The sequence below is a fragment of the Oncorhynchus tshawytscha genome, linkage group LG12 (genome assembly GCF_018296145.1).
Source record: "Oncorhynchus tshawytscha isolate Ot180627B linkage group LG12, Otsh_v2.0, whole genome shotgun sequence".
NCBI lineage: Eukaryota > Metazoa > Chordata > Actinopteri > Salmoniformes > Salmonidae > Oncorhynchus > Oncorhynchus tshawytscha.
Genome location: NC_056440.1, coordinates 16,828,381 through 16,852,050, shown reverse-complemented (window position 1 = coordinate 16,852,050; position 23,670 = coordinate 16,828,381). Strand labels below are relative to the sequence as shown.

At 44.0% G+C, this 23,670-nt stretch overlaps 1 protein-coding gene and 1 long non-coding RNA gene across 4 annotated transcripts in view; both read right to left on the bottom strand.

Annotated features, from left to right (window-relative positions):
• Positions 1–23,670, bottom strand: part of LOC112262620 (G protein-coupled receptor kinase 5) — a 57,433-nt gene that overhangs the window by 9,312 nt on the left and 24,451 nt on the right. For all 3 annotated transcript variants that reach the window (XM_042331390.1, XM_042331389.1, XM_042331391.1), the window contains 2 exons: positions 9,849–9,944; positions 9,612–9,724 (listed from right to left, as the gene is read on the bottom strand). In XM_042331390.1, the coding sequence (XP_042187324.1) occupies positions 9,612–9,724; positions 9,849–9,944 (209 nt within the window). The remainder of the gene's footprint in view (positions 1–9,611; positions 9,725–9,848; positions 9,945–23,670) is intronic.
• LOC121847924 lies at positions 11,639–15,110 on the bottom strand. Its single transcript, XR_006084795.1, has 3 exons — positions 13,516–15,110; positions 12,530–12,777; positions 11,639–12,428 (listed from the first exon to the last, which is right to left on the bottom strand). It is a non-coding gene; the product is annotated as an uncharacterized LOC121847924 (long non-coding RNA).

Here is a 23,670-nt window from a genome sequence, read left to right as displayed (position 1 = left end):
AACAGAGAGAGAAAGAGAAACAGAGAGAAAGAGAAACAGAGAGAGAAAGAGAAACAGAGAGAGAAAGAGAAACAGAGAGAGAAAGAGAAACAGAGAGAAAGAGAAACAGAGAGAGAAAGAGAAACAGAGAGAGAAAGAGAAACAGAGAGAGAGAAACAGAGAGAGAGAAAGAGAAACAGAGAGAGAAAGAGAAACAGAGAGAGAAAGAGAAACAGAGAGAGAAAGAGAAACAGAGAGAGAAAGAGAAACAGAGAGAGAAAGAGAAACAGAGAGAGAAAGAGAAACAGAGAGAGAAAGAGAAACAGAGAGAGAAAGAGAAACAAAGAGCCATAGAAAGAAAGAGCCATAGAAAGAAAGAGCCATAGAAAGAAAGAGCCATAGAAAGAAAGAGAAAGAAACAGAGCCATAGAAAGAGAGAGAAACAGAGCCATAGAAAGAAAGAGGGAAAGAGAAACAGAGAGAGAAACAGAGCCATAGAAACCGAGAGAAAGAGAAACAGAGCCATAGAAAGAAAGAGAGAAACAGAGCCATAGAAAGAAAGAGGGAAAGAGAAACAGAGCCATGGAAAGAAAGAGAAAGAAACAGAGCCATAGAAAGAAAGAGAGAGAGAGAAACAGAGAGAGAGAGAAACAGAGAGAGAGAGAAACAGAGAGAGAGAGAGAGAGAAACAGAGAGAGAGAGAGAGAAACAGAGAGAGAGAGAGAGAAACAGAGAGAGAGAGAGAAACAGAGAGAGAGAGAGAAACAGAGAGAAAGAGAGAAACAGAGAGAAAGAGAGAAACAGAGAGAAAGAGAAACAGAGAGAGAAAGAGAAACAAAGAGAGAAAGAGAAACAAAGAGAGAAAGAGAAACAAAGAGAGAAAGAGAAACAAAGAGAGAAAGAGAAACAAAGAGAGAAAGAGAAACAAAGAGAGCCATAGAAAGAAAGAGCCATAGAAAGAAAGAGAAACAGAGCCATAGAAAGAAAGAGAAACAGAGCCATAGAAAGAAAGAGGGAAAGAGAAACAGAGAGAGAAACAGAGCCATAGAAGAGAGAAACAGAGCCATAGAAAGAAAGAGAGAAACAGAGCCATAGAAAGAAAGAGGGAAAGAGAAACATAGCCAGAGAGAGAGAGAAACAGAGAGAGAGAAACAGAGAGAGAGAGAAACAGAGAGAGAAACAGAGAGAGAGAAACAGAAACAAAGAGAGAGAAACAGAGAGAGAGAAACAGAGCCATAGAAAGAAAGAGAGAAACAGAAACAGAAAGAAAAGGAAAGAGAAACAGAGAGAGAAACAAAGAAAGAGAAAGAAACAGAGCCATAGAAAGAAACAGAGAAAGAGAAACATAGCCAGAGAGAGAGAAACAGAGAGAGAGAAACAGAGCCAGAGAGAGAAACAGAGAGAGAAACAGAGAGAGAGAAACAGAGAGAAACAGAGAGAGAGAAACAAAGAGAGCAACAGAGAGAGAAACAAAGAGAGAAACAGAGAGAGAAACAGAGCCAGAGAAAGAAACAGAGAGAGAGAAACAGAGCCAGAGAGAGAAACAGAGAGAGATAAACAGAGAGAGAGAGAAACAGAGAGAAACAGAGCCAGAGAAAGAAACAGAGAAACAGAGAGAGAGAGAAACAGACAGAGAGAGAAACAGAGAGAGAAACAGAGAGAGAAACAGAGAGAGAAACAGAGAGAGATAAACAGAGCCAGAGAGAAACAGAGCCAGAGAAAGAAACAGAGAGAGAGAAACAGAGAGAGAGAGAGAGAGAAACAGAGAGAGAGAAACAGAGAGAGAGAAACAGAGAGAGAGAAACAGAGAGAGAGAAACAGAACCAGAGAAAGAAACAGAGAGAAACAGAGAGAGAGAAACAAAGAGAGAGAAACAGCACCATAGAAAGAAAGAGGGAGAATCAGAGAGAGAAACAGAGCCATAGAAAGAAAGAGTGAGAAACAGAGAGAGTAACAGAGCCATAGAAAGAAAGAGTGAGAATCAGAGAGAGAAACAGAGCCATAGAAAGAAAGAGTGAGAATCAGAGAGAGAAACAGAGAGAATCAGAGAGAGAAACAGAGCCATAGAAAGAAAGAGTGAGAATCAGAGAGAGAAACAGAGCCATAGAAAGAAAGAGTGAGAATCAGAGAGAAAAACAGAGCCATAGAAAAAGAAAGAGACACAGGGCCATAGAAGAGAGAGAAACAGAGAGAGAGAAACAGAGAGAGAGAAACAGAGAGAGAAACAGAGCCATAGAAAGAAAGAGGGAGAATCAGAGAGAGAAACAGAGCCATAGAAAGAAAGAGTGAGAATCAGAGAGAAACAGAGCCATAGAAAGAAAGAGGGAGAATCAGAGAGAGAAACAGAGCCATAGAAAGAAAGAGTGAGAATCAGAGAGAGAAACAGAGCCATAGAAAGAAAGAGTGAGAATCAGAGAGAGAAACAGAGCCATAGAAAGAAAGAGTGAGAATCAGAGAGAGAAACAGAGCCATAGAAAGAAAGAGTGAGAATCAGAGAGAGAAACAGAGCCATAGAAAGAAAGAGTGAGAATCAGAGAGAGAAACAGAGCCATAGAAAGAAAGAGTGAGAATCAGAGAGAAACAGAGCCATAGAAAGAAAGAGAGGGAGAAACAGAGAGAAACAGAGCCATAGAAAGAAAGAGTGAGAATCAGAGAGAGAAACAGAGCCATAGAAAGAAAGAGAGAGAAACAGAGAGAAACAGAGCCATAGAAAGAAAGAGTGAGAATCAGAGAGAGAAACAGAGCCATAGAAAGAAAGAGTGAGAATCAGAGAGAGAAACAGAGCCATAGAAAGAAAGAGTGAGAATCAGAGAGAGAAACAGAGCCATAGAAAGAAAGAGTGAGAATCAGAGAGAGAAACAGAGCCATAGAAAGAAAGAGTGAGAATCAGAGAGAGAAACAGAGCCATAGAAAGAAAGAGTGAGAATCAGAGAGAGAAACAGAGAGAATCAGAGAGAGAAACAGAGCCATAGAAAGAAAGAGAGAGAAACAGAGAAACAGAGCCATAGAAAGAAAGAGTGAGAATCAGAGAGAGAAACAGAGCCATAGAAAGAAAGAGAGAGAGCCAGAGAGAGAAACAGAGCCATAGAAAGAGAGAAAGAGACACAGGGCCATAGAAGAGAGAGAAACAGAGAGAGAAACAGAGAGAGAGAAACAGAGAGAAAAACAGAAGAGAGAGAGAGAGAAACAGAGAGAGCCAGAGAAGAAACAGAGAGCCAGAGAGAGAAACAGAGAGCCAGAGAGAGAAACAGAGAGAGAGAGACAGAGAGCCAGACAGAGAGAGAGCCAGAGAGAGAGCCAGAGAGAGAGAAACAAAGAGAGAGAGAAACATAGAGAGAGAGAGAAACAGAGAGAGCCAGAGAGAGAGAAACAAAGAGAGAGCCAGAGAGAGAGAAACAGAGAGAGAAACAGAGAGAGCCAGAGAGAGAGAAACAGAGAGAGAGAAACAGAGAGAGAGAAACATAGAGAGAGAAACATAGAGAGAGAAACAGAGAGAGCCAGAGAGAGAGAAACAAAGAGAGAGCCAGAGAGCGAGAAACAAAGAGAGAGCCAGAGAGAGAGAAACAAAGAGAGAAACAGAGAGAGAGAAACAGAGAGAAAAACAGAGCCAGAGAGAGAAACAGAGAGAGCCAGAGAGAGAAACAGAGAGAGAGAGAAACGAGCCAGAGAAAGAAAGAGAGAGCCAAACAGAGCCAGAGAAAGAAAGAGCCAGAGAGAGAAACAGAGAGAGAGAAACAGAGAGAGAGAAACAGAGAGAGAGAAACAGAGAGAGAGAAACAGAGAGAGAGAAACAGAACCAGAGAGAGAGAGAGCCAGAGAAAGAAACAGAGAGAGAAACAGAGAGAGAAACAGAGCCAGAGAAAGAAACAGAGAAAGAAACAGAGAGAGAAACAGAGAGAGAGAAACAGAGAGAGAGAAACAGAGAGAGAGAAACAGAGAGAGAGAAACAGAGAGAGAAACACAGAGAGAGAAACAGAGAGAGAGAGAAACAGAGAGAAAACAGAGCCAGAGAGAGAAACAGAGAGAGAGAAACAGAGAGAGAGAAAGAGAGAGAGAAACAGAGAGAGAAAAGAGAGAGAGAAACAGAGAGAGAGAAACAGAGAGAGAGAAACAGAGAGAGAGAAACAGAGAGAGAGAAACAGAGAGAGAGAAACAGAGAGAGAGAAACAGAACCAGAGAAAGAAAGAGCCAGAGAAAGAAACAGAGAGAGAAACAGAGAGAGAAACAGAGCCAGAGAAAGAAAAGAGAGAGAAACAGAGAGAGAGAAACAGAGAGAGAGAAACAGAGAGAGAGAAACACAGAGAGAGAAACAGAGAGAGAGAAACAGAGAGAGAGAAACAGAGAGAGAGAAACACAGAGAGAGAAACAGAGAGAGAGAGAAACACAGAGAGAAACAGAGAGAGAGAAACAGAGAGAGAGAGAAACAGAGAGAGAGAAACAGAGAGAGAGAGAAAAGAGAGAGAGAAACAGAGAGAGAGAGAAACAGAGAGAGAGAAACAGAGAGAGAGAAACAGAGAGAGAGAAACAGAGAGAGAGAAACAGAGAGAAACAGAGCCATAGAAAGAAAGAGTGAGAAACAGAGAGAGAAACAGAGAGAAACAGAGAGAGAGAAACAAAGAGAGAGAAACAGCACCATAGAAAGAAAGAGGGAGAATCAGAGAGAGAAACAGAGCCATAGAAAGAAAGAGAGAGAAACAGAGAGAGAAACAGAGCCATAGAAAGAAAGAGTGAGAATCAGAGAGAGAAACAGAGCCATAGAAAGAAAGAGTGAGAATTAGAGAGAGAAACAGAGCCATAGAAACCGAGAGAAAGAGACACAGGGCCATAGAAGAGAGAAACAGAGAGAGAGAGAAACAGAGAGAAAAACAGAGAGAGCCAGAGAGAAAAACAGAGAGAGAGAAACAGAGAGAGCCAGAGAGAGAAACAGAGAGCCAGAGAGAGAGAAACAGAGAGAGACAGAGAGAGAGCCAGAGAGAGACAGAGAGAGAGCCAGAGAGAGAGCCAGAGAGAGAGAAACAAAGAGAGAGAGAAACATAGAGAGAAAGAGAAACAGAGAGAGCCAGAGAGAGAGAAACAAAGAGAGAGCCAGAGAGAGAGAAACAGAGAGAGAAACAGAGAGAGCCAGAGAGAGAGAAACAGAGAGAGAGAAACAGAGAGAGAAACAGAGAGAGCCAGAGAGAGAGAAACAGAGAGAGAGAAACAGAGAGAGAGAAACAGAGAGAGCCAGAGAGAGAGAAAGAGAGAGCCAGAGAGAGAGAAACAAAGAGAGAGCCAGAGAGAGAGAAACAGAGAGAGAGAGAAACAGAGAGAGAGAAACATAGAGAGAGAAACAGAGAGAGCCAGAGAGAGAAACAGAGAGAAAGAGAGAGCCAGAGAGAGAGAAACAAAGAGAGAGCCAGAGAGAGAGAAACAAAGAGAGAGCCAGAGAGAGAGAAACAAAGAGAGAGCCAGAGAGAGAGAAACAAAGAGAGAAACAAACAGAGAGAAAGAAACAGAGCCAGCCAGAGAAACAGAGAGAGAGAGAAACAGAGAGAAAAACAGAGCCAGAGAGAGAAACAGAGAGAGCCAGAGAGAGAAACAGAGAGAGAGAGAAACCGAGCCAGAGAAAGAAAGAGCCAGAGAGAGAAACAGAGAGCCAAACAGAGCCAGAGAAAGAAAGAGCCAGAGAAAGAAACAGAGAGAGAAACAGAGAGAGAAACAGAGCCAGAGAAAGAAACAGAGCCAGAGAAAGAAACAGAGAGAGAAACAGAGAGAGAAACAGAGAGAGAGAAACAGAGAGAGAGAAACACAGAGAGAGAGAAACAGAGAGAGAGAGAAACAGAGAGAGAGAGAAACAGAGAGAGAGAGAAACAGAGAGAGAGAGAAACAGAGAGAGAGAGAAACAGAGAGAGAAAAACAGAGAGAGAAACAGAGAGAGAAACAGAGAGAGAGAGAAACAGAGAGAGAGAAACAGAGAGAGAGAAACAGAACCAGAGAAAGAAACAGAGAGAGAGAAACCAGAGAGAGAAACAGAGAGAGAAACAGAACCAGAGAATGAAACAGAGAGAGAAACAGAGCCATAGAAAGAAAGAGTGAGAATCAGAGAGAGAAACAGACATAGAAAGAAAGAGAGAGAATCAGAGAGAGAAACAGAGAGAAAGAAAGAGTGAGAATCAGAGAGAGAAACAGAGCCAGAAAGAAAGAGTGAGAATCAGAGAGAGAAACAGAGCCATAGAAAGAAAGAGTGAGAATCAGAGAGAGAAACAGAGCCATAGAAAGAAAGAGTGAGAATCAGAGAGAGAAACAGAGAATCAGAGAGAAACAGAGCCATAGAAAGAAAAGTGAGAATCAGAGAGAAACAGAGCCATAGAAAGAAAGAGTGAGAATCAGAGAGAGAAACAGAGCCATAGAAAGAAAGTGAGAATCAGAAACAGAGCCATAGAAAGAAAGAGTGAGAATCAGAGAGAGAAACAGAGCCAAAGAAAGAAAGAGTGAGAATCAGAGAGAGAAACAGAACCAGAGAATGAAACAGAGAGAGAATCAGAGCCATAGAAAGAAAGAGTGAGAATCAGAGAGAGAAACAGAGCCATAGAAACCGAGAGAAAGAGACACAGGGCCATAGAAGAGAGAGAAACAGAGAGAGAGAAACAGAGCCAGAGAAAGAAACAGAGAGAGAGAAACAGAGAGCGAGAAACAGAGAGAGCCAGAGAGAGAAACAGAGAGAGCCAGAGAGAGAGAAACAGAGAGAGACAGAGAGAGAGACAGAGAGAGACAGAGAGAGAGCCAGAGAGAGACAGAGAGAGAGCCAGAGAGAGAGAAACAAAGAGAGAGAGAAACAGAGAGAGAGAGAAACAAAGAGAGAGAGAGAGAGAAACATAGAGAGAGAGAGAAACAGAGAGAGCCAGAGAGAGAGAAACAAAGAGAGAGCCAGAGAGAGAGAAACAGAGAGAGAGAGAAACAGAGAGAGAGAGAAACATAGAGAGAGAAACATAGAGAGAGAGAGAAACAGAGAGAGAGCCAGAGAGAGAGAAACAGAGAGAGAAACAGAGAGAGCCAGAGAGAGAGAAACAGAGAGAGAGAAACAGAGAGCGAGAAACAGAGAGAGACAGAGAGAGAGCCAGAGAGAGACAGAGAGAGAGCCAGAGAGAGAGAAACAAAGAGAGAGAGAAACAGAGAGAGAGAGAAACAAAGAGAGAGAAACATAGAGAGAGAAACATAGAGAGAGAGAGAAACAGAGAGCCAGAGAGAGAGAAACAAAGAGAGAGCCAGAGAGAGAGCCAGAGAGCGAGAAACAGAGAGAGAGAAACAGAGAGCGAGAAACAGAGAGAGCCAGAGAGAGAGAGAGCCAGAGAGAGAGAGAGAACAGAGAGAGAGAGAGAGAGACAGAGAGAGAGAGAGAGAACAGAGAGAGAGAAACAGAGAGAGAAACATAGAGAGAGAAACATAGAGAGAGAGAGAAACAGAGAGAGAGCCAGAGAGAGAGAAACAGAGAGAGAAACAGAGAGAGCCAGAGAGAGAGAAACAGAGAGAGAGAAACAGAGAGAGAGAAACATAGAGAGAGAAACATAGAGAGAGAGAGAAACAGAGAGAGAGCCAGAGAGAGAGCCAGAGAGAGAGAAACAAAGAGAGAGCCAGAGAGAGAGAAACAGAGAGAGAAACAGAGAGAGCCAGAGAGAGAGAAACAGAGAGAGAGAAACAGAGAGAGAGAAACAATAGAGAGAGAAACATAGAGAGAGAAACAGAGAGAGAGAAACATAGAGAGAGAAACATAGAGAGAGAGAGAAACAGAGAGAGAGCCAGAGAGAGAGCCAGAGAGAGAGAAACAAAGAGAGAGCCAGAGAGAGAGAAACAGAGAGAGAAACAGAGCCAGCCAGAGAAAGAGAGAAACAAAGAGAGAGCCAGAGAGAGAGAAACAAAGAGAGAGAGAAACAGAGAGAGCCAGAGAGAGAGAAACAAAGAGAGAAACAGAGAGAGAGAGAAACAAAGAGAGAAACAAACAGAGAGAGAGAAACAGAGCCAGCCAGAGAAAGAGAGAAACAGAGAGATAAACAGAGCCAGAGAAAGAAACAGAGAGAGAGAAACAGAGAGAGAGAAACAGAGAGAGAGAAACAGAGCCAGAGAAAGAAAGAAAGAGAGAAAGAAACAGAGCCAGAGAAAGAAAGAGAGAAAGAGAAAGAAACAGAGCCATAGAAAGAAAGAGAGAAAGAAACAGAGCCATAGAAAGAAAGAGAGAAAGAAACAGAGCCATAGAAAGAAAGAGAGAAAGAGAAAGAAAGAGCCATAGAGAAAGAAAGAGAGAAAGAAACAGAGCCATAGAAAGAAAAGAGAAAGAAACAGAGCCATAGAAAGAAAGAGAGAAAGAAACAGAGCCATAGAAAGAAAAAGAGAGAAAGAAAGAGCCATAGAAAGAAAGAGAGAAAGAGAAAGAAAGAGCCATAGAAAGAAAGAGAGAAAGAAAGAGCCATAGAAAGAAAGAGAGAAAGAGAAAGAAAGAGCCATAGAAAGAAAGAGAGAAAGAGAAAGAAACAGCCATAGAAAGAAAGAGAGAAAGAAACAGAGCCATAGAAAGAAAGAGAGAAAGAAACAGAGCCATAGAAAGAAAGAGAAAGAAACAGAGCCATAGAAAGAAAGAGAAAGAAACAGAGCCATAGAAAGAAAGAGAGAAAGAAACAGAGCCATAGAAAGAAAGAGAGAAAGAGAGAAAGAGAAAGAAACAGAGCCATAGAAAGAAAGAGAAAGAAAGAGAGCCATAGAAAGAAAGAGAGAAAGAGAAAGAAAGAGAGAAATAGAAAGAGAGAAAGAAAGAGAAAGAGCCATAGAAAGAAAGGCATGGGGTGAAAAGGCCAGACTTCAGTGATTAGATCTGTTCCTCTGACCTTAGTGGTGTGTGTGTGTGTGTGTGTGTGTGTGTGTGTGTGTGTATATATAAGGGTGTATACACAAGTCTGCCAAAAAGCCAAGGGGGCGTCTCCGTTTCCCTTCAGCTAACCCCTAGGGGTAACAATTGGGAAGCTCATTCTGTGTAGTTGTGTGTGTGTGTGTGTCAACGCATACAGACTTTGGCCAACAATAGCCAATCATAATTCGCCAGCAATCACACATACCCCCCTCCCTCTGCACTGACGTCAGAGGAACCACAGGGACCCCAGGCACATTCCTTCCTTCCTTCCTTTGCTCTCTCCCTCTCTCTCTTGTCCTCGCTTATACAGTATAGTATCTGTTTCTCCTTCACAAAAAAATGACCCCACAAGAGTATTTGGGTGATGGAATCTAGATGTCTGATTCCATCATCTCTTCTTTCTCATAACATTGTGTTTTACCCTCAGATCTAGTGTGTGCGAGGGTAATTTCCCTCTGAGCGCGTGACGGTCCTTTTTAGGTTGGTGGGAAGGGGTGCGGATGGGAAGGGGGGTCTGACCAGAAACAATCCTCTCATCCAGTCACATGATAATGGGGAGGCTGAGGGCCACTGTTGATATTGGGTCTGATGGTTTCTTCTCTACAATGTAAAACCTGTCATCTGGAACACTGTGTCTCTGAGTAAAGGAGAGGCTGTTAGTATAATCCCTTCTCAATTTGATTATCTTCTCTCAGTCAACTGAACATGATCAGTCATTTTTGAGATAGTGTTTAATCCAAGTGTGTGTGTTTACCATGGCGTCCAGTAGGTGGATGCATCGTAGCAATTCAGGTCTGGTCTCACAGTACAGGCGGAACAGCAGTCTGCCGATAGGCTGCTTCTCACACAGGCTTATGTAGTCCCGATCTGCCACAAACAAACAAACCACACACACATTTGGATAGACCTAGGCACGTTTACAAACACTTACAGCACACCAGCAAAGTGGCACACAAGTAATACTTGCAAAAACACACACACAGTAATGTACCGATGCTGTTGCCCAGCTCAGTGCATTGGCTGATGTGGGGGAAGCGAAGGATCTCCTTCCATTTCTTACTCCTCCCTTTCCGCTTCCCTCCTCCACCTGCAGAGAGAGAGAAAACAAGGGATGAGGGGGACGATCAACTACAACAACTGAGGTTCTGTGCTCACACACACACCAACAACTGATATGTTCTGTGCTGAGGCGCACACACACACGCACGCAAAGAGAGAAAGAGATGGAGAGCTCTGCAACTGACAAATGAGTGCAGATCAGGGCTCTGAATGAACTCATAGCCATTGTGTTTATGTATCATTTATACATTATGTCTCACTTCCTCTCCAAATCCCTTCTCTCCCTTTCCTTTTCGTCCTCTGTGTAATGTGCCGGGGAATGTGGCCCCCGAGGCAGAACAGTGTGCGTGTGTGTTTAACAGGGCTTCCATCCCAGTCAGACAGATTCCGGTCGGAACATAGAGCTTGGCCAAAGCAGATTCCATCACTAAATAACCCAGAATATGCTTCCAGCAGAGGGCTCTCACACACACACACGCATCAATATCATATGATTAACCATGTTTGCTACTGAAATGGTGCTAATGTTCGCTAGGTTTGCCCTTCCCCGTCTCACACTCACATTGTGTAGGATAGTCTGGTATGAGAGTGATGGAGAGCGAGGTAGAGGAGAGAGCGAGATGGAGAGCGAGGTAGAGGAGAGAGCGAGGTAGAGGAGAATAGCGAGGTAGAGAAGAATAGCGAGGTAGAGGAGAATAGCGAGGTAGAGGAGAGAGCGAGGTAGAGGAGAGAGCGAGGTAGAGGAGAGAGCGAGGTAGAGGAGAGAGCGAGGTAGAGGAGAGAGCGAGGTAGAGGAGAGAGCGAGGTAGAGGAGAGAGCGAGGGCTACAGACAGATGGACATCTTTAATCAATAATCCAGGAACACTCCAACAGGTATGTAATGTGTTAACCACTCACTGTGTGTAAACGCTTTAGCAGCTTTTACATCCCTTTCCTCTTTACTTACCCCCCCAAACTCTTTCTTGCACACTGACTGCTGCCACCAGACCCTCCCCTCAGGCATCAGTCTAACCTAGGTTACACAACAGGCCTCCCTCCTCACCTCAGGCATCAGTCTAACCTAGGTTACACAACAGAACTCCCTCCTCCCCTCAGACCTCAGTCTAAACAGGGTTACACAACAGAACTCCCTCCTCACCTCAGGCATCAGTCTAAACAGGGTTACACAATGGGCCTCCTTCCTCCCCTCAGACCTCAGTCTAAACAGGGTTACACAACAGGCCTCCCTCCTCCCCTCAGACCTCAGTCTAAACAGGGTTACACAATGGGCCTCCTTCCTCCCTCCCCTCAGACCTCAGTCTAAACTGGGTTACACAACAGGCCTCCCTCCTCCCCTCAGGCATCAGTCTAACCTAGGTTACACAACAGGCCTCCTCCCCCCTCAGACCTCAGTCTAAACAGGGTTACACAACAGGCCACCCTCCTCCCCTCAGACGTCAGTCTAAACTGGGTTACACAACGGGCCTCCCTCCTCCCCTCAGACCTCAGTCTAAACTGGGTTACACAACAGGCCTCCCTCCTCCCCTCAGACCTCAGTCTAAACTGGGTTACACAACGGGCCTCCTTCCTCCCCTCAGACCTCAGTCTAAACTGGGTTACACAACGGGCCTCCTTCCTCCCCTCAGACCTCAGTCTAAACTGGGTTACACAACAGGCCTCCCTCCTCCCCTCAGACCTCAGTCTAAACAGGGTTACACAATGGGCCTTACACAATCCTCCATCCTCCCTCCCCTCAGACCTCAGTCTAAACTGGGTTACACAACAGGCCACCCTCCTCCCCTCAGACCTCAGTCTAAACAGGGTTACACAATGGGCCTCCTTCCTCCCTCCCCTCAGACCTCAGTCTAAACTGGGTTACACAACGGGCCTCCTTCCTCCCCTCAGACCTCAGTCTAAACAGGGTTACACAATGGGCCTCCTTCCTCCCTCCCCTCAGACCTCAGTCTAAACTGGGTTACACAACAGGCCTCCCTCCTCCCCTCAGACCTCAGTCTAAACTGGGTTACACAACAGGCCTCCCTCCTCCCCTCAGACATCAGTCTAAACTGGGTTACACAACGGGCCTCCCTCCTCCCCTCAGACGTCAGTCTAAACTGGGTTACACAACAGGCCTCCATCCTCCCCTCAGACCTCAGTCTAAACAGGGTTACACAACAGGCCACCCTCCTCCCCTCAGACCTCAGTCTAAACTGGGTTACACAACAGGCCTCCCTCCTCCCCTCAGACCTCAGTCTAAACTGGGTTACACAACGGGCCTCCTTCCCCTCAGACCTCAGTCTAAACTGGGTTACACAACAGGCCTCCTTCCTCCCCTCAGACCTCAGTCTAAACTGGGTTACACAACGGGCCTCCTTCCTCCCCTCAGACCTCAGTCTAAACTGGGTTACACAACAGGCCTCCCTCCTCCCCTCAGACCTCAGTCTAAACTGGGTTACACAACAGGCCTCCCTCCTCCCCTCAGACCTCAGTCTAAACTGGGTTACACAACAGGCCTCCCTCCTCCCCTCAGACCTCAGTCTAAACTGGGTTACACAACGGGCCTCCCTCCTCCCCTCAGACGTCCAGTCTAAACTGGATTACACAACAGGCCTCCCCCTCCCCTCCCCTCAGACCTCAGTCTAAACAGGGTTACACAATGGGCCTCCTTCCTCCCTCCCCTCAGACCTCAGTCTAAACTGGGTTACACAACGGGCCTCCTTCCTCCCCTCAGACCTCAGTCTAAACTGGGTTACACAACGGGCCTCCTTCCTCCCCTCAGACCTCAGTCTAAACTGGGTTACACAACAGGCCTCCCTCCTCCCCTCAGACCTCAGTCTAAACAGGGTTACACAATGGGCCTCCTTCCTCCCTCCCCTCAGACCTCAGTCTAAACTGGGTTACACAACAGGCCACAGGCCTCCCTCCTCCCCTCAGACCTCAGTCTAAACAGGGTTACACAATGGGCCTCCTTCCTCCCTCCCCTCAGACCTCAGTCTAAACTGGGTTACACAACAGGCCTCCCTTCCTCCCCTCAGACCTCAGTCTAAACAGGGTTACACAATGGGCCTCCTTCCTCCCTCCCCTCAGACCTCAGTCTAAACTGGGTTACACAACAGGCCTCCCTCCTCCCCTCAGACCTCAGTCTAAACTGGGTTACACAACAGGCCTCCCTCCTCCCCTCAGACCTCAGTCTAAACTGGGTTACACAACGGGCCTCCTCCTCAGTCTAAACTGGGTTACACAACAGGCCTCCCTCCTCCCCTCAGACCTCAGTCTAAACTGGGTTCAGACCTCACAACTGGGCCAACGGGCCTTCCTCCCCTCAGACCTCAGTCTAAACTGGGTTACACAACAGGCCTCCCTCCTCCCCTCAGACCTCAGTCTAAACTGGGTTACACAATGGGCCTCCCTCCTCCCCTCAGATGTCCGTCTAAACTGGGTTACACAACAGGCCTCCTCCTCCCCTCAGACCTCAGTCTAAACAGGGTTACACAATGGGCCTCCTTCCTCCCTCCCCTCAGACCTCAGTCTAAACTGGGTTACACAACAGGCCTCCTTCCTCCCCTCAGACCTCAGTCTAAACTGGGTTACACAACAGGCCTCCCTCCTCCCCTCAGACCTCAGTCTAAACTGGGTTACACAACAGGCCTCCCTCCTCCCCTCAGACCTCAGTCTAAACAGGGTTACACAATGGGCCTCCTTCCTTCCTCCCCTCAGACCTCAGTCTAAACTGGGTTACACAACGGGCCTCCTTCCCCTCAGACCTCAGTCTAAACTGGGTTACACAACAGGCCACCCTCCTCCCCTCAGACCTCAGTCTAAACTGGGTTACACAACGGGCCTCTTTACTCCCCTCAGACCTCAGTCTAAACTGGGTTACACAACGGGCCTCCTTCCTCCCCTCAGACCTCAGTCTAAACTGGGTTACACAACGGGCCTCCTTCCTCCCCTCAGACCTCAGTCTAAACTGGGTTACACAACGGGCCTCTTTCCTCCCCTCAGACCTCAGTCTAAACTGGGTTACACATTGGGCCTCCTTCCTCCCCTCCTTCACCTCACTGAACTGACATTGAATTGACAGGTGAAAGCTATGTATTGGAACCCTTGCAGAGGTAAGCCTTCCAGGCAACACATGCCCTGACCAGGAAAAACAGACAGGCTATAACTATGACCCAGAGATGTTCCTGGTTGGGTCACATGGAATATAAGGGAAATGTAACTCCAACAAGTCAACAGGTGTAACTAGTGAATTATTAACCCTGACCTTAAACATCCTAAAATAACTATTGGGCCTAAGCAACAGTAACTATGACATTCTTACCCCAGCCCACTTCCCTAGCTACGTTCACACAACTTCTCAGAGAACAGAAATACAACTCTTTTTGATTCAAATGGGGGAAAGTAATGAATAAGTGACAGACAGGTGAGACGCAGTCAGGCTTCTCAGAAGGCTAGGCTGGTTAGAGCAAGAGACTATGGTGGACATCATATCATAGATGGTAAACATGTAGTCTACGAGGCTCATAACAGAATGAGGCCCATCAAATAGAGAATTACAACATATCTAATTCTCTCTCCTTCTCCACAGTGTTCTCTCATTCATTCCCTTCATGGATTTACAATGAATAAACAGGTGTAAGAAAGATGGTGTAAATAGCTTGGTCCTCCACCCTGTCTTTCAATACAACACGATGCTGTTGTTACACTGTAACAACACTGTAAGAGCAGAATCAACAACCTCTGCATAATCAAAACAGTTGCTTTGTGAGATGTTAAAGTTCACAGTTGGCCATTGTTATGTAAATGCAGGGTTAAAAGTACCAGTGGCCTGGCTTTGGCCCCAGGTGAGAGAAGGTCCACCGAAGCCATGACCCAGTCAGACGACAGGGGTGTCAGCCTGCGTAGGTGGAAACATAAAAGTCTGATCCTTTTGGGTAAAAACACTAGGGTAAATTGGGTAAAACACTAGTGTAAATCCTGTATGGATGTACTTGACCACAATACTCCTCCTTCCCTCTGTGGTGGGCAAACGTTTTGGCTCGTTTTCGAAATTCAAAGGGTGGCCGCACAGATTTTTGAGGATTGATTTGTTTGCAGGCCAGAAAAAAAGGGCAATTATTTAAAAATATATACGTTCATTATAATTTCTGCATACTTTCTATCTAGTTGCAGACATTCAAGAGAAGCTTGGAGTGGTTTTGGCACATAATAATACCCCCCGGATTGAATGGGCTCGCAGGCCGGAACATATAAAAAATCCTACAATGTGATTTTCTGGATTTTTTTCTCATTTTGTCTGTCATGGTTGAAGTGCACCTATGATGAAAATTACAGGTCTCTCTCATCTTTTTAAGTGGGAGAACTTGCACAATTGGTGGCTGACTAAGTACTTTTTTGCCCCACTGTATATCTGAGATGCAGTAAGGAATGGTTCAACTTATACAGAGTTTTTAGTCATTCGATGTGCAATTGTCAGGAGTGAAATGTATAGTTATATATTTAGCATATCAGTCCATTGTTTAAAAAAATTATTTGTTAAAGGACCACATTAATAGATTTCTAATTCTATGGTTAGGACAACGCAAAATAACCATAAACTTGCCCTTTAAAAGTCATTGAGAAAACCTACTGATCAAAGCACAAAGAACAAGTGTGTCTATGGGCAAATGAAACCTGAAAAGTATCTGAGTGACTTTTACTTTGGTGTTCAGCTGAAACTAACAGGGACAAAGTCTACATGAAGGAACAGGCTCAGGCCTCTGTGTGTGTGTGTGTGTGTGTGTGTGTCATTTGAAAGAAAGCATTTAGAACTGCTTAGCAAACTCTACCAGTACTAATTTCAGTGCAGTTAATTGTTAGCCGTAACAAACAGCCTTAGGATGATCCCATCTAAGAGTACAGGTGATGGATGCTATAGATCTTAAGAAACAGCGGAACCAGGGGCCAACACTTAGAACATTACTTGCAAGCCAGTACTGCCATCAAAGAGAGCCCAAACTAAATACTGTGTTGAGGGGTGGGCTCCATGAATTCACTTCACAGATTCCAGACAACATTAAAACAATGACCAAATCAGGCACACACACAGCATCACAGAAACACAGAGAGGAAGCTATTGGGGGGATCAATAAATGACACACTAAAGTGTGACAAAGAGACTTTAAAATACATTACCAGTATAATTCTAGTGCATAGTATGTCATTACAGCATGAAATTAAACTACATGGTAGCAGTGTAACTAAAGAATGGTTTCAAACTAAAATCCATTCTGGGAACACATTTTCTTTTTTACAATAGCAACCTCACCAGAAGTGTGTATAGCATTCAGTGCTACCTACAGCATGTAGACAGGAAGACAAAATAACCGTACTTTTCATGACAATAAGTCTGCGCCATATTGGGAGCAGAAAACATGACCCCATTACTTTCACGAGTTATCATTTTATGTTACTTCCATGGCAGCTGGCCATCGCTGCCTAATGAAGGGGAAACATTAACATGAACATTCCAAGACCGTCTGCAATGGAATGCATCTGGCACTGTGTGATAGTGCTAAGCCTTTGTGGAAATGTGAAACTATAATAAATGAATATGCTCAGATTTCTAACCATAGTATAATGTTTAAGTTCAGTAAAAGCCTGTGTCAAGCAGCACAGTGTCTGGGTTTGTTACTGTAGCTTTCTGTTTGACAAAGTTGGGTTGTAAAAGTATGAATAGAGTCATAAAAGTCTTATGTAAACTTTCTCCTCTCTCTATCACTCTATTCTGTAGCTCCCTTTCTCACAGTGTGTTACTCTCTCACTCACTCACTCGCTCGTACACACACACACACATTCCGGTGTGCGCTCATTGCGTACAGGAACCCGTCAGTGTAATTTGTTCCATGCGGGTTATGCGGACTACTCCCTTTGTGTGTTTCTGGTTTACAGCTCTGACATCATCAGTGCGAGCCGAGCAAAGTAAAAATAATGTCAGAGAGAACTACATCTGTAGAGAATCTGGAGAGAAACCAGGGGGTTACCATCATCATACTCACGTGTGCGTTTTCAGTGTTAGTTAAATAAAAATAAATAAAAATGTAATTAGAGAGGAGGGTGTGTACCATCATCCTACTGTCCTAAGTAAAGGGAACTTTGTGAAGTGTGTGTGTGTGTGTGTGTGAGTGAGAGAGAAAGTGAAGTTTGAGGAGTACTGTGAGCGAAGAGAGCTCCACTGTGGACTTTGTAGCGATGAGCTCATCCTGACTACGTGGGATGGCAGGCCAGGAGAGGCCTCGGGCACAGTAGGTATGTACTGGATCTGTCACACACAGTTAACAAAAAATAATAATATATAAAAAATTATATATATTTATATATATACACATAAATAAATAAAAGACACATGATCAACACAACACAAACCTCACAATCTAATGTAAAAGTGATTGCTAGAAAACCACATCCTGACATTTTAGACCAGGGGAAGGAAACAAATTGACAACAACTAAGTCCCCCAAAAATGTGCATTTGTAAATAACAATAATTTCCTACCTTGATCGCATTGAGACACGATCGAGACTCTTTTTTGATTCGTAGGAATATTTGGGAACAGATTTCCTAAATTAAACAAATGTTTTGCTCTGTTCCTGGTGATTTCCTGGTGATTTTCCTGGTGACTGCATATGCTGCCATAGAAATATAATTAATATACCGCACATCCCCATTCAAGTCAATGATGGCATAATGGGTGGACTAGAGGCTATTGTGAGTGTATCCATAAGGGCAAAGCAGGAAGTAAAAGCAGGAAGTAAAAGCAGCAAGTGTACCCATCGATATAGATGCGGTAAAGAGGTCACTCAAACTCGATCAAAACAATGGATTTACTATGGAAACACATGGGGAAAGGGCCATGGGGGGGGGGATCCAGTCTCCTCATTTCTCCCCTGCAAAATGTCTGTATGCTGGCTATGCTAAACAGCTTAAACCAAATGGGAGTTAGCATTCACTTCTAAACATGAAAAAGGACAGCTTCTATATGTTATGCAGTGAAAACAGCCTAATATATCCAGATCGGACTTTAGTAACCACATTGTGGGCCTATTAGAATACATGCAGGCCTTTAGAAAGTATTCACACCCGTTTCATTTTTTCAGATTTTGTTGTGTTACAGCCTGAATTTAAAATATATTTAATTTAGATTTTTTGGGGGCACTGGCCTACACACAATAACCCATAATGTCAAAGTGGAATTATGTTTTTTGAGTTTGAGTCAATAAGTATTTAACCCCTTTCTTATGGCAAGGTTAAATAATTTCAGGAGTAAAAATGTGCTTAATAAGTCACATAATAAGTTGCATGGACTCAATGTGTGCAATAATAGTGTAATTGTGAATGACTACCTCATCTCTGAACCCCACACATAAAATGATCAGTAAGGTCCCTCAGTTGAGCAGTGAATTTCAAACACAGAAATCAGGAAGGTTTTCCATTGCCTCACAAAGAAGGGCACCCATTGGTAGATGAGAAAGAAAATAAAGCATACATTGAATATCCCTTAGAGCATAGAAAAGTTATTCATTACACTTTGAATGGTGTATCAATACACCCAGTTACTACAAAGATACAACCGTCCTCCCTAACTCAGTTGCCGGAGAGGAAGAAAACCACTCAGAGATTTCACCATGAGGCCAATGGTGACTTTAAAAGAGTTACATTGTAGTCCCCGTGCTGTGTACGAAGACCAAACAAACATGTATACCAAACACAGGGTTGAGACCCAAACAAAATAGCCAGGAGTACCTTGACTAAATACACAGTCGCACAATGATTATCACATGGGACGAGACCCGTAATTATCGGCACAATACACGTGGCACGAAAGCCAAAACAATACAGCACAGGTACTCACACGACCAACGGACATTGGAACAATAAATCGACAAGACAACGGTGAACAAAGGGCACACTTATACAATTACTAATCAATGGGAATAGGGGCCAGGTGTGCGTAATGACAGTTCCGGAGGGATCCGTGACAAGAATACCAATATTACAAAACATGTATTCTGTTTGCAACAAGGCACTAAATGAATACTGCAAAAAATGTGGCAAAGCAATTCACTTTTTGTCCTGACAACAAAAGTGTTATGTTTAGGGCAAATCCAATACATTACTGAGTACCACTCTCCATATTTTTAAGCATAGTGGTGACTGCATCATGTTATGGGTATGCTTGTAATCATTAAGGACTTGGGAGTTTTTCAGGATAAAAATAAATGGAATGGAGCTAAGCACAGGCAAAATCCTAGAGGGAAACCTGGTTCAGTCTGCTTTCCACTCGACACAGAGATTAATTCACATTTCAGCAGGACAATAACCTAAAACTCAAGACCAAATCTACAATGGAGTTGCTTATCAAGAAGACAGGGAATGTTCCTGAGTGGCCGAGTCACAGTTTTGACTTAAATCTACTTGAGAATCTATGGCAAGACCTGAAAATTATTTTCTAGCAATGATTAACAACCAATTTGACACAAAGTTTGAAGATTTTTTTTTAAATAAATGGGGATACGTTGCACAATCCAGGTGTGGAAAGCTCTTAGAGACTTACCCATCAAGACTCACAGCTGTAATTGCTGCCAAATGTGTTTCTACAAAGTATTGACTCAGAGATATGAATACTTATGTAAATACTATATTTCTGTTTTTAATTTTCAACACATTTGCAAACATTTCTAAAAACATGTTTTCACTTTGTCATAATGGGGTATTGTGTGTAGATGGGTGAGAAAAATAATATTTAATCCATTTTTAATTCAGGCTGTAATAACAAAATGTGGAATAAGTCAAGGGGTATGAATACTTCCTGAAGTCATTGTAAATAAAATACTATTTTATTTGTCACATGTGTCGGATACAACAGGTCTAGACCTTACAGTGAAATGCTTATTTACAAGTCCTTAAACATCAATGCGTCAAGCAGTTAAGAAAAATAAGTGTTTAAGTAAAAAATTGAAAATAAAAATGTTAAGTTACAAATAATTAAACAGCAGCAGTAAAATAACAATAGCGAGGCTATATACAGGGGGTACCGGAACAGAGTCAATGTGCGTGGGCACCATTTAGTCGAGGTAATATGTACATGTAGGTAGAGTTAAAGTGACTATACATAGATAATAACCAGAGAGTAGCAGCAGCGTAAAAGAGGGGTCTGGGTAGCCCTTTGATTAGCTATTCAGGAGTCTTATGGAATGTGGGTAGAAGCTGTTAAGAAGCCTTTTGGACCTAGACTTGGCGCTCCGGTACCGCTTGCCGTGCGGTAGCAGAGAGAACAGTCTATGACAAGGGTGGCTGGAGTCATTGACAATTTTTAGGGACTTCCTCTGACACCAACTGGTATAGAGGCCCTGGATGGCAGGAAGCTTGGCCCCAGTGATGTACCGGGCCATACGCACTACCCTCTGTAGTGCCTTGCGATCAGAGGCAGAGCAGTTGCTATACCAGGCAATGATGCAACCAGGATGCTCTCGATGTTGCAGCTGTAGAACCTTTTGAGGATCTGAGGACCCATGCCAAATCTTTTCAGTCTTCTGAGGGGGAATACGTTTTGTCGTGCCCTCTTCACGACTGTCTTAGTGTGTATGGACCATGAGAGTTTGTTGGTGATGTGGACACCAAGGAACTTGAAGCTCTCAACCTGCTCCATTACAGCCCCATTGATGAGAATGGGGGCGTGCTCGGTCTTCCTTTTCCTGTAGTCCATAATCATCTCCTTTGTCTTGAACACGTTGAGGGAGTTGTTGTTTTCACCACATGGCCAGGTCTCAGACCTCCTCCCTATAGGCTGTCACATCGTTGTCAGTGATCAGGCTTACCACTGTTGTGTCGTCAACAAACTTAATGATGATGTTGGAGTCGTGCCTGACCATGCAGTCATGAGTGAACAGGGAGTACAGGAGGGGACTGAGCATGCACGCCTGAGGGGCCCCCGTGTTGAGGATCAGCGTGGCGGATGTGTTTTTACCTACCCTAACCACCTAGAGGCGGCCTGTCAGAAAGTCCAGGATCTAGTTGATGAGGGAGGTGTTTATTCCCAGGGTCCTTAGCTTAGTGATGAGCTTTGAGGGCACTAATGGTGTTGAACACTGAGCTGTAGTCAATGAACAGCATTCTCACATAGGTGTTCCTTTTGTCCAGGAGGGAAAGGCAGTGTTGAGTGCAATAGAGATTGCATCATGAGTGGATCTGTTGGGGCAGTATACAAATTGGAGTGGGTCTAGGGTTTCTGGGATGATGGTGTTGATGTGAGCTATGACCAGCCTTTCGAAGCACTTCAAGGCTACAGACGTGAGTTCTACGGGTTGGTAGTCATTTTGGCAGGTTACCTTAGTGTTCTTGGACACAGAGACTATGATGGTCTGCTTGAAACATGTTGGTATTACAGACTCAGTCAGGGACAAGTTGAAAATGTCCGTGAAAACACATGCTAGTTTGTCAGCGCATGCTCGGAGTACACATCCTGGTAATCCGTTTGGCCCTGCGGCCTTGTGGATGTTGACCTGTTTTAAGGTCTTTCTCACATCCGCTAAGTAGAGCGTGATCATAACAGTCATGTTACTTGCCTCGAAGTGAGCATAGAAGTAATTTAGCTCATCTGGTTGGCTTGTGTCAATGGGCAGCTTGCGGCTGTGCTTCCGTTTATAGCCTGTAATAGTTTGAATGCCCTGCCACATCCTACAAGCGTCGGAGCAGGTCTAGTATGATTCAATATTAGTCCTGTATTGACTGCTTGATGGTTCGTCGGAGGGCATAGCGGGATTTCTTATAAGATTCCAGGTTAGAGTCCCGCTCCTTGAAAGCAGCAGCTCTACCCTTTGGCTCAATGCGGATATTGCCTGTGATCCATGGCTTCTGGTTGGGGTATGTACGCACGGTCACTATGGGAACCGTACGTGATGGATTTGACGAATATCCACTTTGTTGGATCAGATTTGTTGAATATGCGCCAATCCGGTCAATGGAACGTCTGTGTTCCATTGACCTTTATCGCATCTACTGTATGGGAAAAGACCCATTCAATATGTGCTGTGATTTGTTGATACAAATCAACTGACATTCCACTGCATGAGCCACATCAATTAACATCATTTGAATGAAAATTCTACATTACCAAAGAAACTATTGCATCACAATACCAGGCAGCCATTGTGGGTGTACATATGACATTACCAGTCATGGGTACAGTTGCCAGGGTATTTGCCAGGGTTAGAGATTCCAAGCCCGTTCTATTCATTCTAGGCAACCGGAGACTCGAATGCAACAACAGGTTGTGAAGAGTCCATGTTACCGCAGAAACGGACTCAACCACACAAATGCCAGGCTGTCCCGTCTTCAGACAGCTGTTTGTTTCAAAAAACAAAACACATGACATTCTTCATCCATAACCATCGGTTACACAGTTACACGGTAACTGTGCCAGCTCTACCTGATAGACCAGTGGTAGTAAATAGTGTGTGCAATGTGTAACCTCTGGATCGTTGGGAAGGGCTTCTTAGTAAGCATTTCACGTAAGAAAGGCTACACCCATTGTACTCAGTGCATGTGACAAATAACATTTGATATAATTTGACAGAACCGAAGGACAAATTAATTTCCTGTGTTGAATGACAGTGGGCTCCTTCAATGAACGTTCAGTTCCATTTCTGTTCTAGTTCCCTTGGCCCTTAAACCTTCAAATGTTCCCCGATGTGAACCATTGAGACCATTAGGTAACTAACTATATTAGGTACTGAACCAAACACCCAGCAGCAGGACCATAAGCAGAGCTATAGGTAAAACTAATCACCATAATGTCCCCACGTTAATATAAGCCAAAGCAATCCTGTCCTTTCCCTGGGCAGCACCGTGAGGTGTCAGACATGTCAGTGACCTGACTCCTTCTCACAATCAGGATGCAAACACTGTTTTATACTGAGCAAAAATATAAAAACGCAACATGCAACAATTTCAAAGATTTTACTGAGTTACAGCTCATGTAAGGAAATCTGACAGTTTAAATAAATTAGCACCTAATCTATTGATTTCACATGACTGGGCAGGGGCGCAGTCATGGGTGGGCCTGGGAGGGCATATTGTCCCAAGCACCTGTATAATGATCATGCTGTTTAATCTGCTTCATGATATGCCACACCTGTCAGGTGGATGAATTATCTTGGCAAAGGAGAAATGCTCACTAACAGGGATGTAAACAAATTTGTGCATTACATTTTAGAGAAACAAGCTTTTTGTGAGTATGGAACATTTCTGGGATCTTTAATTTCAGCTCATGAAACATGGGACCAACACTTTACATGTCGCGTTTATATTTTGTTCAGTGTAATAAGAGATGTCACAAATTATAACATTGCCTAACAAGCTTTTTCGGATTATTGTAAACGGGATATGATGTTTATATGCATTAACTCACAAACTGAATAGTTGAATATCCAGAATAATAAGGGGATCTTGCTGTGCATGTAAATGTGGTCAGTGTTATCCTGAGAAAGTACATGCATGGTGGTCAGAGGATAGGGAGGTGTTCTTTCAGGTCTGTGCTTCACACACTGCCAATGCAAAACTAACAGGCTGAATTACCAGGTAGGTAAACTGGATTAACTTGATATCAAGGGAGGATTGTTGACTCTGAAAGATCCATTGGTTAGCCAAAACAAACATCATATCCATTTCTCCTCAGAAGGACATGGCGATAAGAGATCTTTATCCTTCCACTGAAACAAAGAGCACACTGAGTGCA